The sequence below is a fragment of the Oncorhynchus kisutch genome, linkage group LG13 (assembly GCF_002021735.2).
Source record: "Oncorhynchus kisutch isolate 150728-3 linkage group LG13, Okis_V2, whole genome shotgun sequence".
In the NCBI taxonomy this organism is placed as follows: Eukaryota; Metazoa; Chordata; class Actinopteri; order Salmoniformes; family Salmonidae; genus Oncorhynchus; species Oncorhynchus kisutch.
The window spans coordinates 3,402,261-3,415,600 of NC_034186.2; the positions used below are offsets into that span (position 1 = coordinate 3,402,261).

The window sequence follows — 13,340 nt, forward strand, 5'->3', positions numbered from 1 at the left end:
CTCATGGTTAACAGTATCAAAAGCCTTCCTTAGGTCCAGAAACACAGCCCCAACAGCACCCCCTTTGTCCATCTTGGACTTCACATTTTCCAGAAGAAAGCAGTTGGCCGTTTCTGTGGAGTGTTTCCCTCTGAAGCCAAACTGCATGGAGTTTAATGTGAAGGGGCTGTTGTTGAGGTGGGCAATCAGTTGTTCTGCTACACACTTTTCAACAACCTTTGACACCACAGGTAATATACTAATGGGCCTGTAGTTACTCACGTTAGCAGGGTCTCCTGATTTAAAGATGGCCGTTATTATGGCCGACTTCCATACCCTTGGAAACACACCGAGACCAATAGATGTGTTGGTGACCTTAGTAATGGGGCCAATGAGTGACTATTTGTAGTTTTTAAGAAAGGTAGAGTCCATCCCAAACACATCTTTGGCTTTAGAGTTCTTTAGTGAGCTAATCACCTTGTTCACCTTTGACTCAGAATATATATTGTGGACACTGTTGTGGTTTTACTGGGCCTCTTGATCTTTGGACCCTGGGCTCAGTGCTCAGTTTTAGTCCTAAATTGGACCCTATTCCCTATATAGTGCACAACTTTTTTGACAAGGGCCCAATAGTGCACTGTATAGGGAACAGGGTGCCATTTCAGACCCAGTTCTCAGTCTCACCTCCTCCTGGATGATAGAGGGTTTCCTCATGCCCCTAGAGGGAGAGCCTGGGACCTCCTCGGGGATGGAAGAGGTCTTTCTGCCCCCACTCAGCATGTTGGTGAACGTAGAGCCCTTCCTGGCTCGGGGCGTCGCGTCTACAGCCGAGGAACCCTTTCTGTTCAGTATCACCTGAGGACCACAAGGGAAGTAAACGTTCAGGCTTTATTCCCGGACAGAGATTAAGCTTAGTCCTGGTGTTTCAGCCAATCAGCGAGCCAAAAAATGGACGTTTGGACTGTGGGCCCTCCAGGTCAGAGGTTATATTTGTCAACAGATGAAGAAGTTTATCTCTCTCTCTGTGTGTGTGTGTGTGTGTGTGTGTGTGTGTGTGTGTGTGTCACCTCTTCAGGCTTGGCAGACGCCTTACGGTTCCGGGACAGCAGGTCTGTAAAGGTGGAGCCCTTCCTGCCTTTAGGAGCAGGTTCCTCTGGTACTGTGGACACTTTACGGTTTTTCTGGTTCCTCAGAACCCTCTATAAAATACATTAATTCATTAACCTTATAGTGGAGACATGGTCAAAAGGAGAACATTCACAGAAACTGTGGAGAAAAAAAACAGTAGAAGAATGAAAAGAAAATGCCGTCCATCATTCTGCTGTTTTTCTTGTCCTGCTCGGACTAACCCCAGTGGTCCTTACCTGATCCAGGCCCACCATGTGGCTCAGCCTCCTGTCCTGTCTCAAGGCCAGGTCCGGATCCAGGGAGTTGTTTGACCCCCTGAGGCCCCTGGCCCCCTGGCCCTGCACCAGCTTGGGCTCCGGCAGATCCCCCATGAACCTCAGGATGATCCACCAGACTGTCATGGAGGCCTGCAGACAGAGAGAGAGAAAACACAACGATGGGTTGACTTTTTTTTTTTTTTTCTGTGAACAATTTTTCTATTTAAATGTTTTGTATTAAATGTTCATCAAACAGAGGATCAAATAAAGGAGTTAAAGCAAGTGAAACGTACGGTATTTACTGTTATTAAACAATGGTTCTTTTAAGAAACATTGAAAGCTGAGTTTTAGGAAAGCCTCCGAAAGTGTGAAGATCAGAAAAGACTATGAGTTGAGAAAACCTTTTGATTTCACAACAATGACGGACACCGTGATGGCACCGACAGTTTATCTAATGTTCCCGGTCACTTTCGACAAGGCGAATTCTGTGCCAAGACGGGAGGTTCTATTGGATGTTTTTGTTTGTTTGTTGCTGAACTCTCTCATAAATATATATATATATATATTTTTTAAATGGGATTTACCACAACGTCTCCTTCGTCTTCGTGGTAGAGTAGTGGCTGTCTGAGCCTCTGGCGGACGTGTGTTGGCGTGGCGGCGCCCTGGAAGTACATGGAGGCAAACTTGGAGAAGGAATACTCATCCAGGTCGTCGTAGTCCTCCTCGGGGATGTCCTCTACCATGGGCAGGTCGTCCAGATCCACCTCCTCTGGTCTGGTCCGCTCTCCCTGCTTCTCCAGGTCCTGAAGAAGGAGAAGAAGAAGAAGACAGAGATAATGGATATTGTGACTTTGAGGTCTCGTGAAAACCTTGACTAAAAACAGAATGTGGTTTAACAAGGCTCTGGGACAGTAGCATGGTGTTACAAGGGTTGGAAGCATCATCAAAAGGGGGATGGGACCACAGTAAAACAATCTAGAGGGTGCACTTAGGGACAAAAAGGACCGTGATAACAATGCAACACTTGAATGTAGCACCTCTGGTTTTCTAAATCGGTAGGTTGGAACTCATCAACCCTTCAGGGATGCTGCAATACCAGTATTTTACCACAATACATCTTACTACATCGATTAGAGAGGTCCTTAACCTTGAATCCAGCAGGAGCTTGTCCCTCCTGCCCTCCCACCATATTGGGCAGGAACCCGAAGATGTCGTCCACCATTTCCTGTGCTGTGATTGATTCTGATTGGGTGCTGGCCTCCTTCTCTTTCTTCTGCTGGAGAACCTGGTTTAAACGTCTTTGCCTTTCCAGGGCTGCCAACTCTTCCTCACGACGCTCCTTAGCTGACAGGAACATCTAGGAACAACAGGAGTTCAGGAACACAGTCAATAACGGATTTAACGAGTCAGTTAGTGAGATTTAATTATTGATTGATTGAAATCAAATCAATGAAGTTTCTCCTCAAATAAGTCAAACAATCAACCAAGCTATTAATCAATCAATCCATACAATGTATTTATAAAGGTCCTTTACAACAACAGTTGTCGCAAAGTGTTTAACAGGAACCCTGCCTAGACCCCCACAAAGAGCATAGAACATATATCTAACAGATTGACTCTATTTATTATCAAGAAATACACGCATATACTACACGTACAGTGAACATGTCATCTTGAAAAAAAAGGTGAAGATGTAAGAGAGCTTATCTTACGTCTCTCTTCATCTTCTTCACTTGTTTCCTAGCCAGCATTCCCCTGGTGTTCGTCTGTAAGAGGATCACTGCTCGCCTCTTCCTCTGCCACTCCTTCCTGGCCAGGTACCCCCGTGTCTGTGCCTGGAGTCGGACCGCAGCGACCCTCTTCTGTTGGTAGTGGTGCTGCAGCTGGCGGGCTCGGACCTTCGCCTGCAGACGAGCAAAACCCAGCTGGACCTGGAGGAGAGAAGGCCATAAACATGTTGTCTGTTTTATTCTAACAGGTTTTGGCTACGCATATGTTTCCTGTTAAACGGTCTTAACAGTCTAACATGTTTCCTGTTAAACGGTCTTAGCAGTCTAATATGTTTCCTGTTAAACGGTCTTAGCAGTCTAATATGTTTCCTGTTAAACGGTCTTAACAGTCTAATATGTTTCCTGTTAAACGGTCTTAACAGTCTAATATGTTTCCTGTTAAACGGTCTTAACAGTCTAATATGTTTCCTGTTAAACGGTCTTAACAGTCTAATATGTTTCCTGTTAAACGGTCTTAACAGTCTAATATGTTTCCTGTTGAACGGTCTTAACAGTCAAATATGTTTCCTGTTAAACGGTCTTAACAGTCTAATATGTTTCCTGTTAAACGGTCTTAACAGTCTAATATGTTTCCTGTTAAACGGTCTTAACAGTCTAATATGTTTCCTGTTAAACGGTCTTAACAGTCTAATATGTTTCCTGTTAAACGGTCTTAACAGTCTAATATGTTTCCTGTTAAACGGTCTTAACAGTCTAATATGTTTCCTGTTAAACGGTCTTAACAGTCTAATATGTTTCCTGTTAAACGGTCTTAACAGTCTTGTAACAAGTTTCCGGTGCGTTTACGTTCGTCATTATATATTTTCTTTGATCTCTATGTGGAATACGTTATTATATATTGTCTTTGATCTCTATGTGGAATACGTTAACAGCCGGTAACTCACCACTCTGTAGAGCTTTCTGCCTTTGTAGCCTCTCCAGTTTTTCTGAATGACCAGCGCAGAGGACCTCTGTCTCAGGAACTGTCTCCTACATATCGAAGACAAGGACATCTCAATTGACTGTCACATCACAAGACTACAATAGCCTAGATCCACAACGGCACCCCTATTCCCTGTATAATGCATTACTTCTGACCAGGGGTCATATGGCTCAATGTAGAGACAGTATATTCAGCTGCTTGGCCCTATACCATACCGATATTTGTAGCCTCGCAGGACCCTCTGTATCAGAAGGGCTTTCTCATTCAACTCCTTCATTCTCTCCAGCTCCAGCATAGTGTCATGGAAGTCCTGAGATTAGAGGAATGGAAAGCTCAATCAATCAATCCATCCACCCATCCATCCACCAATCCATCCATCCATCCACCCATCCATCCATCCTACCATCCATCCTACCATCCGTCCATCCACCAATCCATCCATCCATCCATCCTACCATCCATCCAACCATCCATCCATTCATGAATTAACCACTCCTTCATTCTTTAAACCTGGAACCTGGACAACCATACTATTTAGATATTAGAGTTATCTGTGAGAGGTCAGCATGGTTACCTTCAGAAATATCTTTGTCTTGCCGGTCTTCCAGTCACCATCTTGTCCAGCAAGAACGGTCTCACAGATCCATTCAGCGCATTTCTGTGGCGATTCCTAGGATTTTTTATTTTTTAAATATACATTTTTTTTTACATGCCATGTTATGAAGCTAATTGCAGATCATATTTAACTTCTCTAGGGTAGGGGGCAGCATTCGGGAATTTTGGATGAAAAGCATGCCCAAAGTAAACTGCCTGCTACTCAGGCCCAGAAGCTAGGATATGTATATAGAAAACACTCTAAAGTTTCCAAATCTGTTCACTTCTTGGCGCACCGTTTAGCGGGATCATTTTTATCAACATCTGCTGAATTGCAGAGCGCCAAATTCCAATGAAATTACAAAAAATATTAAATTTTCATGAAATCACAAGTGCAATATACCAAAATACAGCTTAGCTTGTTGTTAATCCACCGTGTCAGATTTCAAAAAAGCTTTACAACGAAATCTATCCAAGTGTTTATGTTAGGACAGCTCTCTCAGCAGACAAAACATTACAAACAGCTAGCAGCAAAGTATATTGGTCACGAAAGTCAGAAAAGCAATAAAATTAATTGCTTACCTTTGATGATCTTTGGAGGTTTGCACTCACAAGACTCCCAGTTACACAATAAATGTTCCTTTTGTTCCATAAAGATTATTTTTTATATCCTAAATACTTCCATTTGGTTGGCACGTTTTGTTCAGTAATTCACAGGCTCGTGCAGGTCACGACGAGCAGACGAAAATTCCAAATAGTATCCGTAAATTTCGTAGAAACATGTTAAACATTTTTCATAATCAATCCTCAGGTTGTTTTTTACAATAAATAATCTATAATATTTCAACTGGACCGTAGCTTTTTCAATGGGTGAGAGAGAGAAAAGGTCTGCTACAAGCTGCTCACGCATGCAAAAATATAAGGACACCCAGCTATCCACTGACGCGATGTGATCATTCTGTCTCATTCTTCAGAATAAAAGCCTGAAACTATGTCTAAAGACTGTTCACACCATGTGGAAGCCATAGGGAAAGGAATCTGGTTGATATCCCTTTAAATGGAGGGTAGGCATGCAATGGAACAGAGAGGTTTCAGAAAATCAGCACTTCCTGGTTGGATTTTCCTCAGGTTTTCGCCTGCAATATCAGTTCTGTTATACTCACAGACAATATTTTGTGTTTTCTATCCTAATCTGCCAATTTTATGCAAATTCTAGCTTCTGGGCCTGAGAAATAGGCAGTTTCATTTGGGTACGTTTTTCATCCAAACATCGAAATACTGCCCCTTAGTATCAAGAGGTTAAAATGATGTCTGTGAGTATAACAGAACTGATATGGCTTTTACTCTGAAAAATTAGGGAGATACAGCACTTTCAATGAGTGGACAGTGAGCGATCAGGAGTACGCCTTTCTTGTTTCTCCGTTTCTATTGACGAAGCTTTTGTCCGGTTGAAATATTATTGATTATTTATGACAAAAACAACCCGAGGGTTGATATTAAACATCGTTTCACATGTTTCTACGAACTTTTATAGTACTATTTTGATTTTTCGTCTGTCTGTTGTGACCTCGCTTTGTTCCAATGGATTGCTGAACAAAACGCACCAACAAAACTGAGGTTTTTGGACATAAAGAGGGACATTATTGAACAACTATATGAAGATCATCAAAGGTAAGTGTTTCACACTTGTATCTTTTGTGTATGTCTATTATGAGAATTTGAGTTTCTGCAATTTCACCGGATGTTGTTTGAGACACAAGATGGAGCAAAGTTGCAGTGACGCAATGAACAACAACAATAACAACAACAACAATATCAACAGCAACATTTCTTCTCACCACTTTGGGGTCACAGAGGCTGCTTTTGAGAAGCACGCGATATCGCTCCAGGAATTCATCGAAGGTATAGCGGATAGGATAGCCAGCCTTCCTGATCCTAATGGTCTCCATCATCCCAGAGTAGCGCAGCTGACGCATACACAGATCCCTGTCAAACAGCTGAAACAGGGAAGCATACACAGATCCCTGTCAAACAGCTGAAACAGGGAAGCATACACAGATCCCTGTCAAACAGGGAAGCATACACAGATCCCTGTCAAACAGCTAAAACAGGGAAGCATACACAGATCCCTGTCAAACAGCTGAAACAGGGAAGCATACACAGATCCATGTCAAACAGGGAAGCATACACAGATCCCTGTCAAACAGCTAAAACAGGGAAGCATACACAGATCCCTGTCAAACAGCTGAAACAGGGAAGCATACACAGATCCATGTCAAACAGGGAAGCATACACAGATCCCTGTCAAACAGGGAAGCATACACAGATCCCTGTCATACAGCTAAAACTGGGAAGCATACACAGATCCCTGTCAAACAGGGAAGCATACACAGATCCCTGTCAAACAGCTAAAACTGGGAAGCATACACAGATCCCTGTCAAACAGGGAAGCATACACAGATCCCTGTCAAACAGCTAAAACTGGGAAGCATACACAGATCCCTGTCAAACAGCTAAAACAGGGAAACATACAGTCCATCTTTAGGCCAGTGGGAGGGTCTCATAGGAGAAACAGTTTGAGATAAAAATGGATGTTAAAGTAACTATAAATTTTTTCCATATTTCTATGAAATATGACCAATATTTAATTACAATATGAGTAAAATATGGTAATTGAGTATGTTCAAAAGCAGATTTTCTGTGTTGGAATGGTGTGGTCGTACCCCAACAACAGAATGGTGTGGGAGTACCCCAACAACAGAATGGTGTGGGAGTACCCCAACAACAGAATGGTGTGGGAGTACCCCAACAACAGAATGGTGTGGGTCGTACCCCAACAACAGAATGGTGTGGGTCGTACCCCAACAACAGAATGGTGTGGGTCGTACCCCAACAACAGAATGGTGTGGGCGTACACCAACAACAGAATGGTGTGGACGTACACCAACAACAGAATGGTGTGGGAGTACCCCAACAACAGAATGGTGAGGGAGTACCCCAACAACAGAATGGTGTGGTCGTACCCCAACAACAGAATGGTGTGGGCGTACACCAACAACAGAATGGTGTGGGAGTACCCCAACAACAGAATGGTGTGGGAGTACCCCAACAACAGAATGGTGTGGGCGTACACCAACAACAGAATGGTGTGGGAGTACCCCAACAACAGAATGGTGTGGGAGTGCCCCAACAACAGAATGGTGTGGGAGTACCCCAACAACAGAATGGTGTGGACGTACACCAACAACAGAATGGTGTGGGAGTACCCCAACAACAGAATGGTGTGGGAGTACCCCAACAACAGAATGGTGTGGGAGTACCCCCACAACAGAATGGTGTGGGAGTACCCCAACAACAGAATGGTGTGGGAGTACCCCAACAACAGAATGGTGTGGGAGTACCCCAACAACAGAATGGTGTGGGTCGTACCCCAACAACAGAATGGTGTGGGAGTACCCCAACAACAGAATGGTGTGGGAGTACCCCAACAACAGAATGGTGTGGGAGTACCCCAACAACAGAATGGTGTGGGAGTACCCCAACAACAGAATGGTGTGGGAGTACCCCAACAACAGAATGGTGTGGGTCGTACCCCAACAACAGAATGGTGTGGGAGTACCCCAACAACAGAATGGTGTGGGAGTACCCCAACAACAGAATGGTGTGGGAGTACCCCAACAACAGAATGGTGTGGGAGTACCCCAACAACAGAATGGTGTGGGCGTACCCCAACAACAGAATGGTGTGGGAGTACCCCCACAACAGAATGGTGTGAATGTGAGTAGATCGTTGATTGGCCAGCTCAGCCAGTGAGCCGACATGACATCATGTTCTATAATGAAATAGCAAACATTTTTGAAAACAGTCTGAGATACAAGTTTGAGGTGGCGATTTAGGAGTATTTTTTTCTTCCAATTTATGCTTTGGCCAGAAATACGAGTATAGGATGAGACAACAACATTATCTGGGTACGAGTTAAGAGAATATGAACTTTTAAAAAAGTGTTATTTTTAATTTTTTTACTGGACAGTTACAGACATTTCAAAACATCATAATTGATTAAGGTGACTGTCTTAAAACCATAGAAGTACATATTATCCCTAATTGAATAGGACTTCTGACACACCATAGGCTTCTTGAAGTCGTTGGGTTTAATGCAGCGGATGAAGTAGGGCTGGCAGGCGGTCAAGGTCTTCATCAGTGCGTCTAGGGACTGACGGAACTGGCCGCTCAACGTAGGAGCACGCTTCTTAGCATCAACCGTTTGCTGCTGTAGAGAAAGAAAGAGAGTGAAATATATCAAGACAGAAATATAAATATATATATACAGTATACAGAATATACAGTACCAGTCAAATGTTTGGACACACCTACTCATTCCAGGGTTTTTCTTTATTAGTGATGACATCATAACTATGAAATAACACATATGGAATCATATAGTAACCAATAAAAAGTGTTGAACAAATCAAAATATATTTTAGATTTAAGATTCTTCAAAGTAGCCACCCTTTGCCTTGATGACAGCTTTGCACACTCTTGGCATTCTCTCAACCAGCTTCATGAGGTAGTCACCTGGAATGCATTACAATTAACAGGTGTGCCTTGTTAGAAGTTCATTTGTGGAATTTCTTTCCTTCTTAATGCGTTTGAGCCAGTCAGTTGTGTTGTGACAAGGTAGGGGTGGTATACAGAAGATAGCCTAAATTGGTAACAGACCAAGTCTATATTATGGCAAGAACAGCTCAAACAAGGAAAGAGAAACGACAGTCCAGCATTACTTTAAAACATGAAGGCTAGTCAATACGGAACATTTCAAGAACTTTTAAAGTTTCTTCAAGTGCAGTCGCAAAAACCATCAAGCGCTATGATGAAACTGGCTCTCATGAGGACCGCCACAGGAAAGGAAGACACAGAGTTACCTCTGATGCAGAGGATAAGATCATTAGAGTTAACTAACTGCACCTCAGATTGCAGCCCAAATAAATTCTTCACTGAGTTCAAGTAAAAGATACATCTCAACATCAGCTGTTCAGAGGAGACTGTGTGAATCAGGTCTTCATTTATTTTTTATTTATTTAACTAGGCAAGTCAGTTAAGAACAAATTCTTATTTTCAATGACAGCCTAGGAACAGTGGGTTAACTGCCTGTTCAGGGGCAGAACGACAGATTTGTACCTTGTCAGCTCGGGGGTTTGAACTTGCAACCTTCCGGTTACTAGTCCAACGCTCTAACCACTAGGCTACGCTAGTGGTTGGTCGAATTGCTGCAAAGAAACGACTACTGAAGGACACCAATAAGAAGAAGAGATTTGCTTGGGCCAACAAACTAAATTAGTCTGATTGGTCTGATGAGTCTACATTTGATATTTCTGGTTCCAACTGTCGTGTCTTTGGGAGACGCAGAATAGGTGAACGGATGATCTCCGCATGTGTGGTTCCCACCGTGAAGCATGGAGGAGGTGGTGTGATGGCGTGGGGTTGCTTTGCTGGTGACACTGTCTGTGATTTATTTAGAATTCAAGGCACACTTAACCAGCATGACTACCACAGCATTCTGCAGTGATACACCATCCCATCTGGTTTGCACTTAGAGGGACTATCATCTGTGTAAGGGCTAGTTGACCAAGAAAGAGAGTGATGGAGTGCTTGATCAGATGACCTGGCCTCCACAATCACCTGACCTCAACCCAATTGAGATGGTTTGGGATGAGTTGGACAGCAGAGTAAAGGAAAAGCAGACAACAAGTGCTCAGCATATGTGGGATTTCCTTCAAGACTGTTGGAAAAGCATTCCAGGTGAAGCTGGTTGAGAGAATGCCAAGAGTGTGAAATGTTGTCATCAAGCCAAAGGGAGTCTACTTTGAAGAATCTAAAATATATCATTATTTGTTTAGCACTTTTTTGGTTACTACAAGAGAGAGAGAAAAACAGAGAGACAGCAACAGAGAGACCGAGACAGAGAGACAGAGAGAGACAGAGAAACAGAGAGAGAGAGAGAGAGACAGAGAGACAGCAACAGAGACAGAGAGAGACAGAGACCGAGACAGAGAGACAGAGAGACAGCAACAGAGAGACCGAGACAGAGAGACAAGAGAGAGAGAGAGAGAGAGAGAGAGAGAGAGAGAGAGACAGACAGAGACCGAGACAGAGAGAGACAGAGAACGAGACAGAGAGAGACAGAGAGACAGCAACAGAGAGACCGAGACAGAGAGACAGAGAGAGTGTATCTATTCTTATGCTACTGTATCTGAGTGACTCTAAAATGTAGCTATTTTAAAGCACATTTCCAGCAATTCTACATGTTTTACCTCGAGATTCTAAATATGTTTTACAGTTTAAAAGCAAATTTCCTGCAGTTCAACACATGATGCCATGTTCTTATTCTGTATCCGAGTGACTCAGACATGAAATAAAATCAATGGGTGCCCCATGTCATGACATTTGGGGAATTTTTGATTCTCCCTGACTGTCTAGTTTTCACTTTGGGGATTGTTAATATATATATATATATATATATATATATATATTTCCATGATCCTTTCTACATACTCTATAACTGGTTTTAATAGTTTAAACACTGAAAATAATCGATATGGAGAAACCAATGTAGCTGCTTTGACCGCTGGGTATCTGTGTTATATTGATTCTGCTCCAGGGGTTTCCTAGGCCTCTTTCCACGGGGTTCCCAGGGTTCCACTTACCCGTAGAGAGTTCTTGGGAGTGATGGTCATCTTGGGGTTGGCGCTGGCTATCTCGCCATTGGAGGAGAGCTCGTTCTGGAATGCCTGCTTTAGCATCTTATTGGACGATTTCTCCACCAGTTGGATGAGGTCAGTGCTCAGAGCATCTCTGTTCTTCTCAAGGAAACCTAAATAACAACATGAGACTATACTAGTGCTTGTCCCAAATGGCACCCTATTCCCTACATAGTGCACTACTTTTAACCAGGGCAAATAGGGAACAGGGTGCCATCTTGGGACGCAGATAACATTATACAGACTTTATAATGATTATATCAAACACAAATAGTGGGCAGGTTGAAATAAGTCAAGTGGATCTCAATCCAACACAGGTACAAACTCTGTCATTACAGTTTAGAGTCTAGCAATACGATGTTTGTTTCTTTGAATAATCTTTTGGGATACCTTTTGAATCGTAGTGGACCACCCCGGCGAAATGCTGGATTCCAAACTGGGTGTCATGATTGTTTTTAGGGGGAACGTAGACATCACCCTTCCCATGTACCTGGTTCATCTTGTTGATCATGGTAGTATCTGTACCCTAAACAAACAAACAAACAGACAGACAGACACAGACACAGACACAGACACAGACAGACACAGACAGACAGACAGACAGACAGAGACAGACAGACAGACAGACACACAGACACACAGACAGACAGACACACAGACAGACACAACAGAACAAAGAACCCGAAGCGTTAGGACCTTTCCACTTGTCCGAGCCAGAACGGCCCATAGCGTAAGAGACTACTTCTTGTTTCTGTAGCTTGAGGCAGCTTGATGTACACGAACATCACCTAGACAGGATGCTAGTGCAAGGCGGAGGCTAGGTACCTTGGGGAAGTTGCTCTCCTCGTCGATAAGTGCCAGGATGTTAAGAGACTTGTTGGCCAGCACGTCCAGTGTTCTCTGGTTGTCGTTGTATTCGATGTGCTTCCAGACGATGTTCTCGCGGGCATACTCGTCCTGCTCCAGCTTGAAGACATGCTTCACAAAGAACTGCTGCAGCTGCTCGTTGGCGAAGTTGATGCACAGCTGCTCAAAACTGTAACGAAACGAGCGAACGACCCACACAATAATCAAAAGATTGGTTCGACACACTTTAGCACGATGACTAAAGTCAAAGGCTGACTGACGTTAGGGAGATTAAAGTCGTAAACTGACAGCTGTGCTGCACGGGTTGCAAAATAGTTGGGAAGAGATTTTCAATGTACTGATTCCATGGCACATGGTTTATGAACCGATATGCAAAACAAAGCCGGATTCAAAACTTAGAATTTTTACAAAATTCTTGCAACCAATAGAATGTTATATATATTTATATATATATATATATGGGGGATACGACCATCCCAGCTCTGCAGATTCAGCTGCAAAGAGACAGAGTCATTAGATCATTTGTTTTGGTATTGTCCAGATGTAGCTTGTTTTTGGTCACAGGTTCAGGAATGGTTGGAGAATGTAACATTTACCTGGAGCTAACGCTGCAGACAGCAGTACTGGGTGATTTGAAAAGCCACAGTCAATCAATCAATAATACTCTCTAATTTACAATCTGTAGAAACTATGAGAATAGAAAGGTTCAGAACTTTAGTGAAACATCACAGCACAGTTGAAAGATATAAGGCAAATAGGAATCAAAACTGGATGGTGTTCAGAGATAGATGGAAGGAGTTGAGCTGAAGGGTGCTCAGAGATAGATGGGAGGAGTTGAGCAGAGGGGTGTTCAGAGATAGATGGAGTTGAGCTGAATGATGTTCAGAGATAGATGGGAGGAGTCGAGCAGAAGGGTGTTCAGAGATAGATGGGAGTTGAGCTGAGGGGTGTTGAGAGATAGATGGGAGTTGAGCTGAGGGGTGTTCAGAGATAGATGGGAGGAGTTGTGCTGAATGGTGTTCAGAGATAGATGGAGTTGAGCTGA

General features: G+C 43.2%; 1 protein-coding gene across 2 annotated transcripts in view; it reads right to left on the bottom strand.

Moving 5' to 3' along the window:
* myo7ba (myosin VIIBa) overlaps positions 1 to 13,340 on the bottom strand; it is an 86,681-nt gene that overhangs the window by 52,375 nt on the left and 20,966 nt on the right. For both annotated transcript variants that reach the window (XM_031838177.1, XM_031838178.1), the window contains 14 exons: positions 12,254 to 12,464; positions 11,819 to 11,954; positions 11,375 to 11,541; positions 8,797 to 8,940; positions 6,509 to 6,667; positions 4,651 to 4,746; positions 4,292 to 4,386; positions 4,039 to 4,123; positions 3,077 to 3,295; positions 2,512 to 2,721; positions 1,949 to 2,167; positions 1,344 to 1,514; positions 1,047 to 1,178; positions 664 to 834 (listed from right to left, as the gene is read on the bottom strand). In XM_031838177.1, coding sequence (XP_031694037.1) covers positions 664 to 834; positions 1,047 to 1,178; positions 1,344 to 1,514; positions 1,949 to 2,167; positions 2,512 to 2,721; positions 3,077 to 3,295; positions 4,039 to 4,123; positions 4,292 to 4,386; positions 4,651 to 4,746; positions 6,509 to 6,667; positions 8,797 to 8,940; positions 11,375 to 11,541; positions 11,819 to 11,954; positions 12,254 to 12,464 — 2,215 coding nt within the window. The remainder of the gene's footprint in view (positions 1 to 663; positions 835 to 1,046; positions 1,179 to 1,343; positions 1,515 to 1,948; positions 2,168 to 2,511; positions 2,722 to 3,076; positions 3,296 to 4,038; positions 4,124 to 4,291; positions 4,387 to 4,650; positions 4,747 to 6,508; positions 6,668 to 8,796; positions 8,941 to 11,374; positions 11,542 to 11,818; positions 11,955 to 12,253; positions 12,465 to 13,340) is intronic.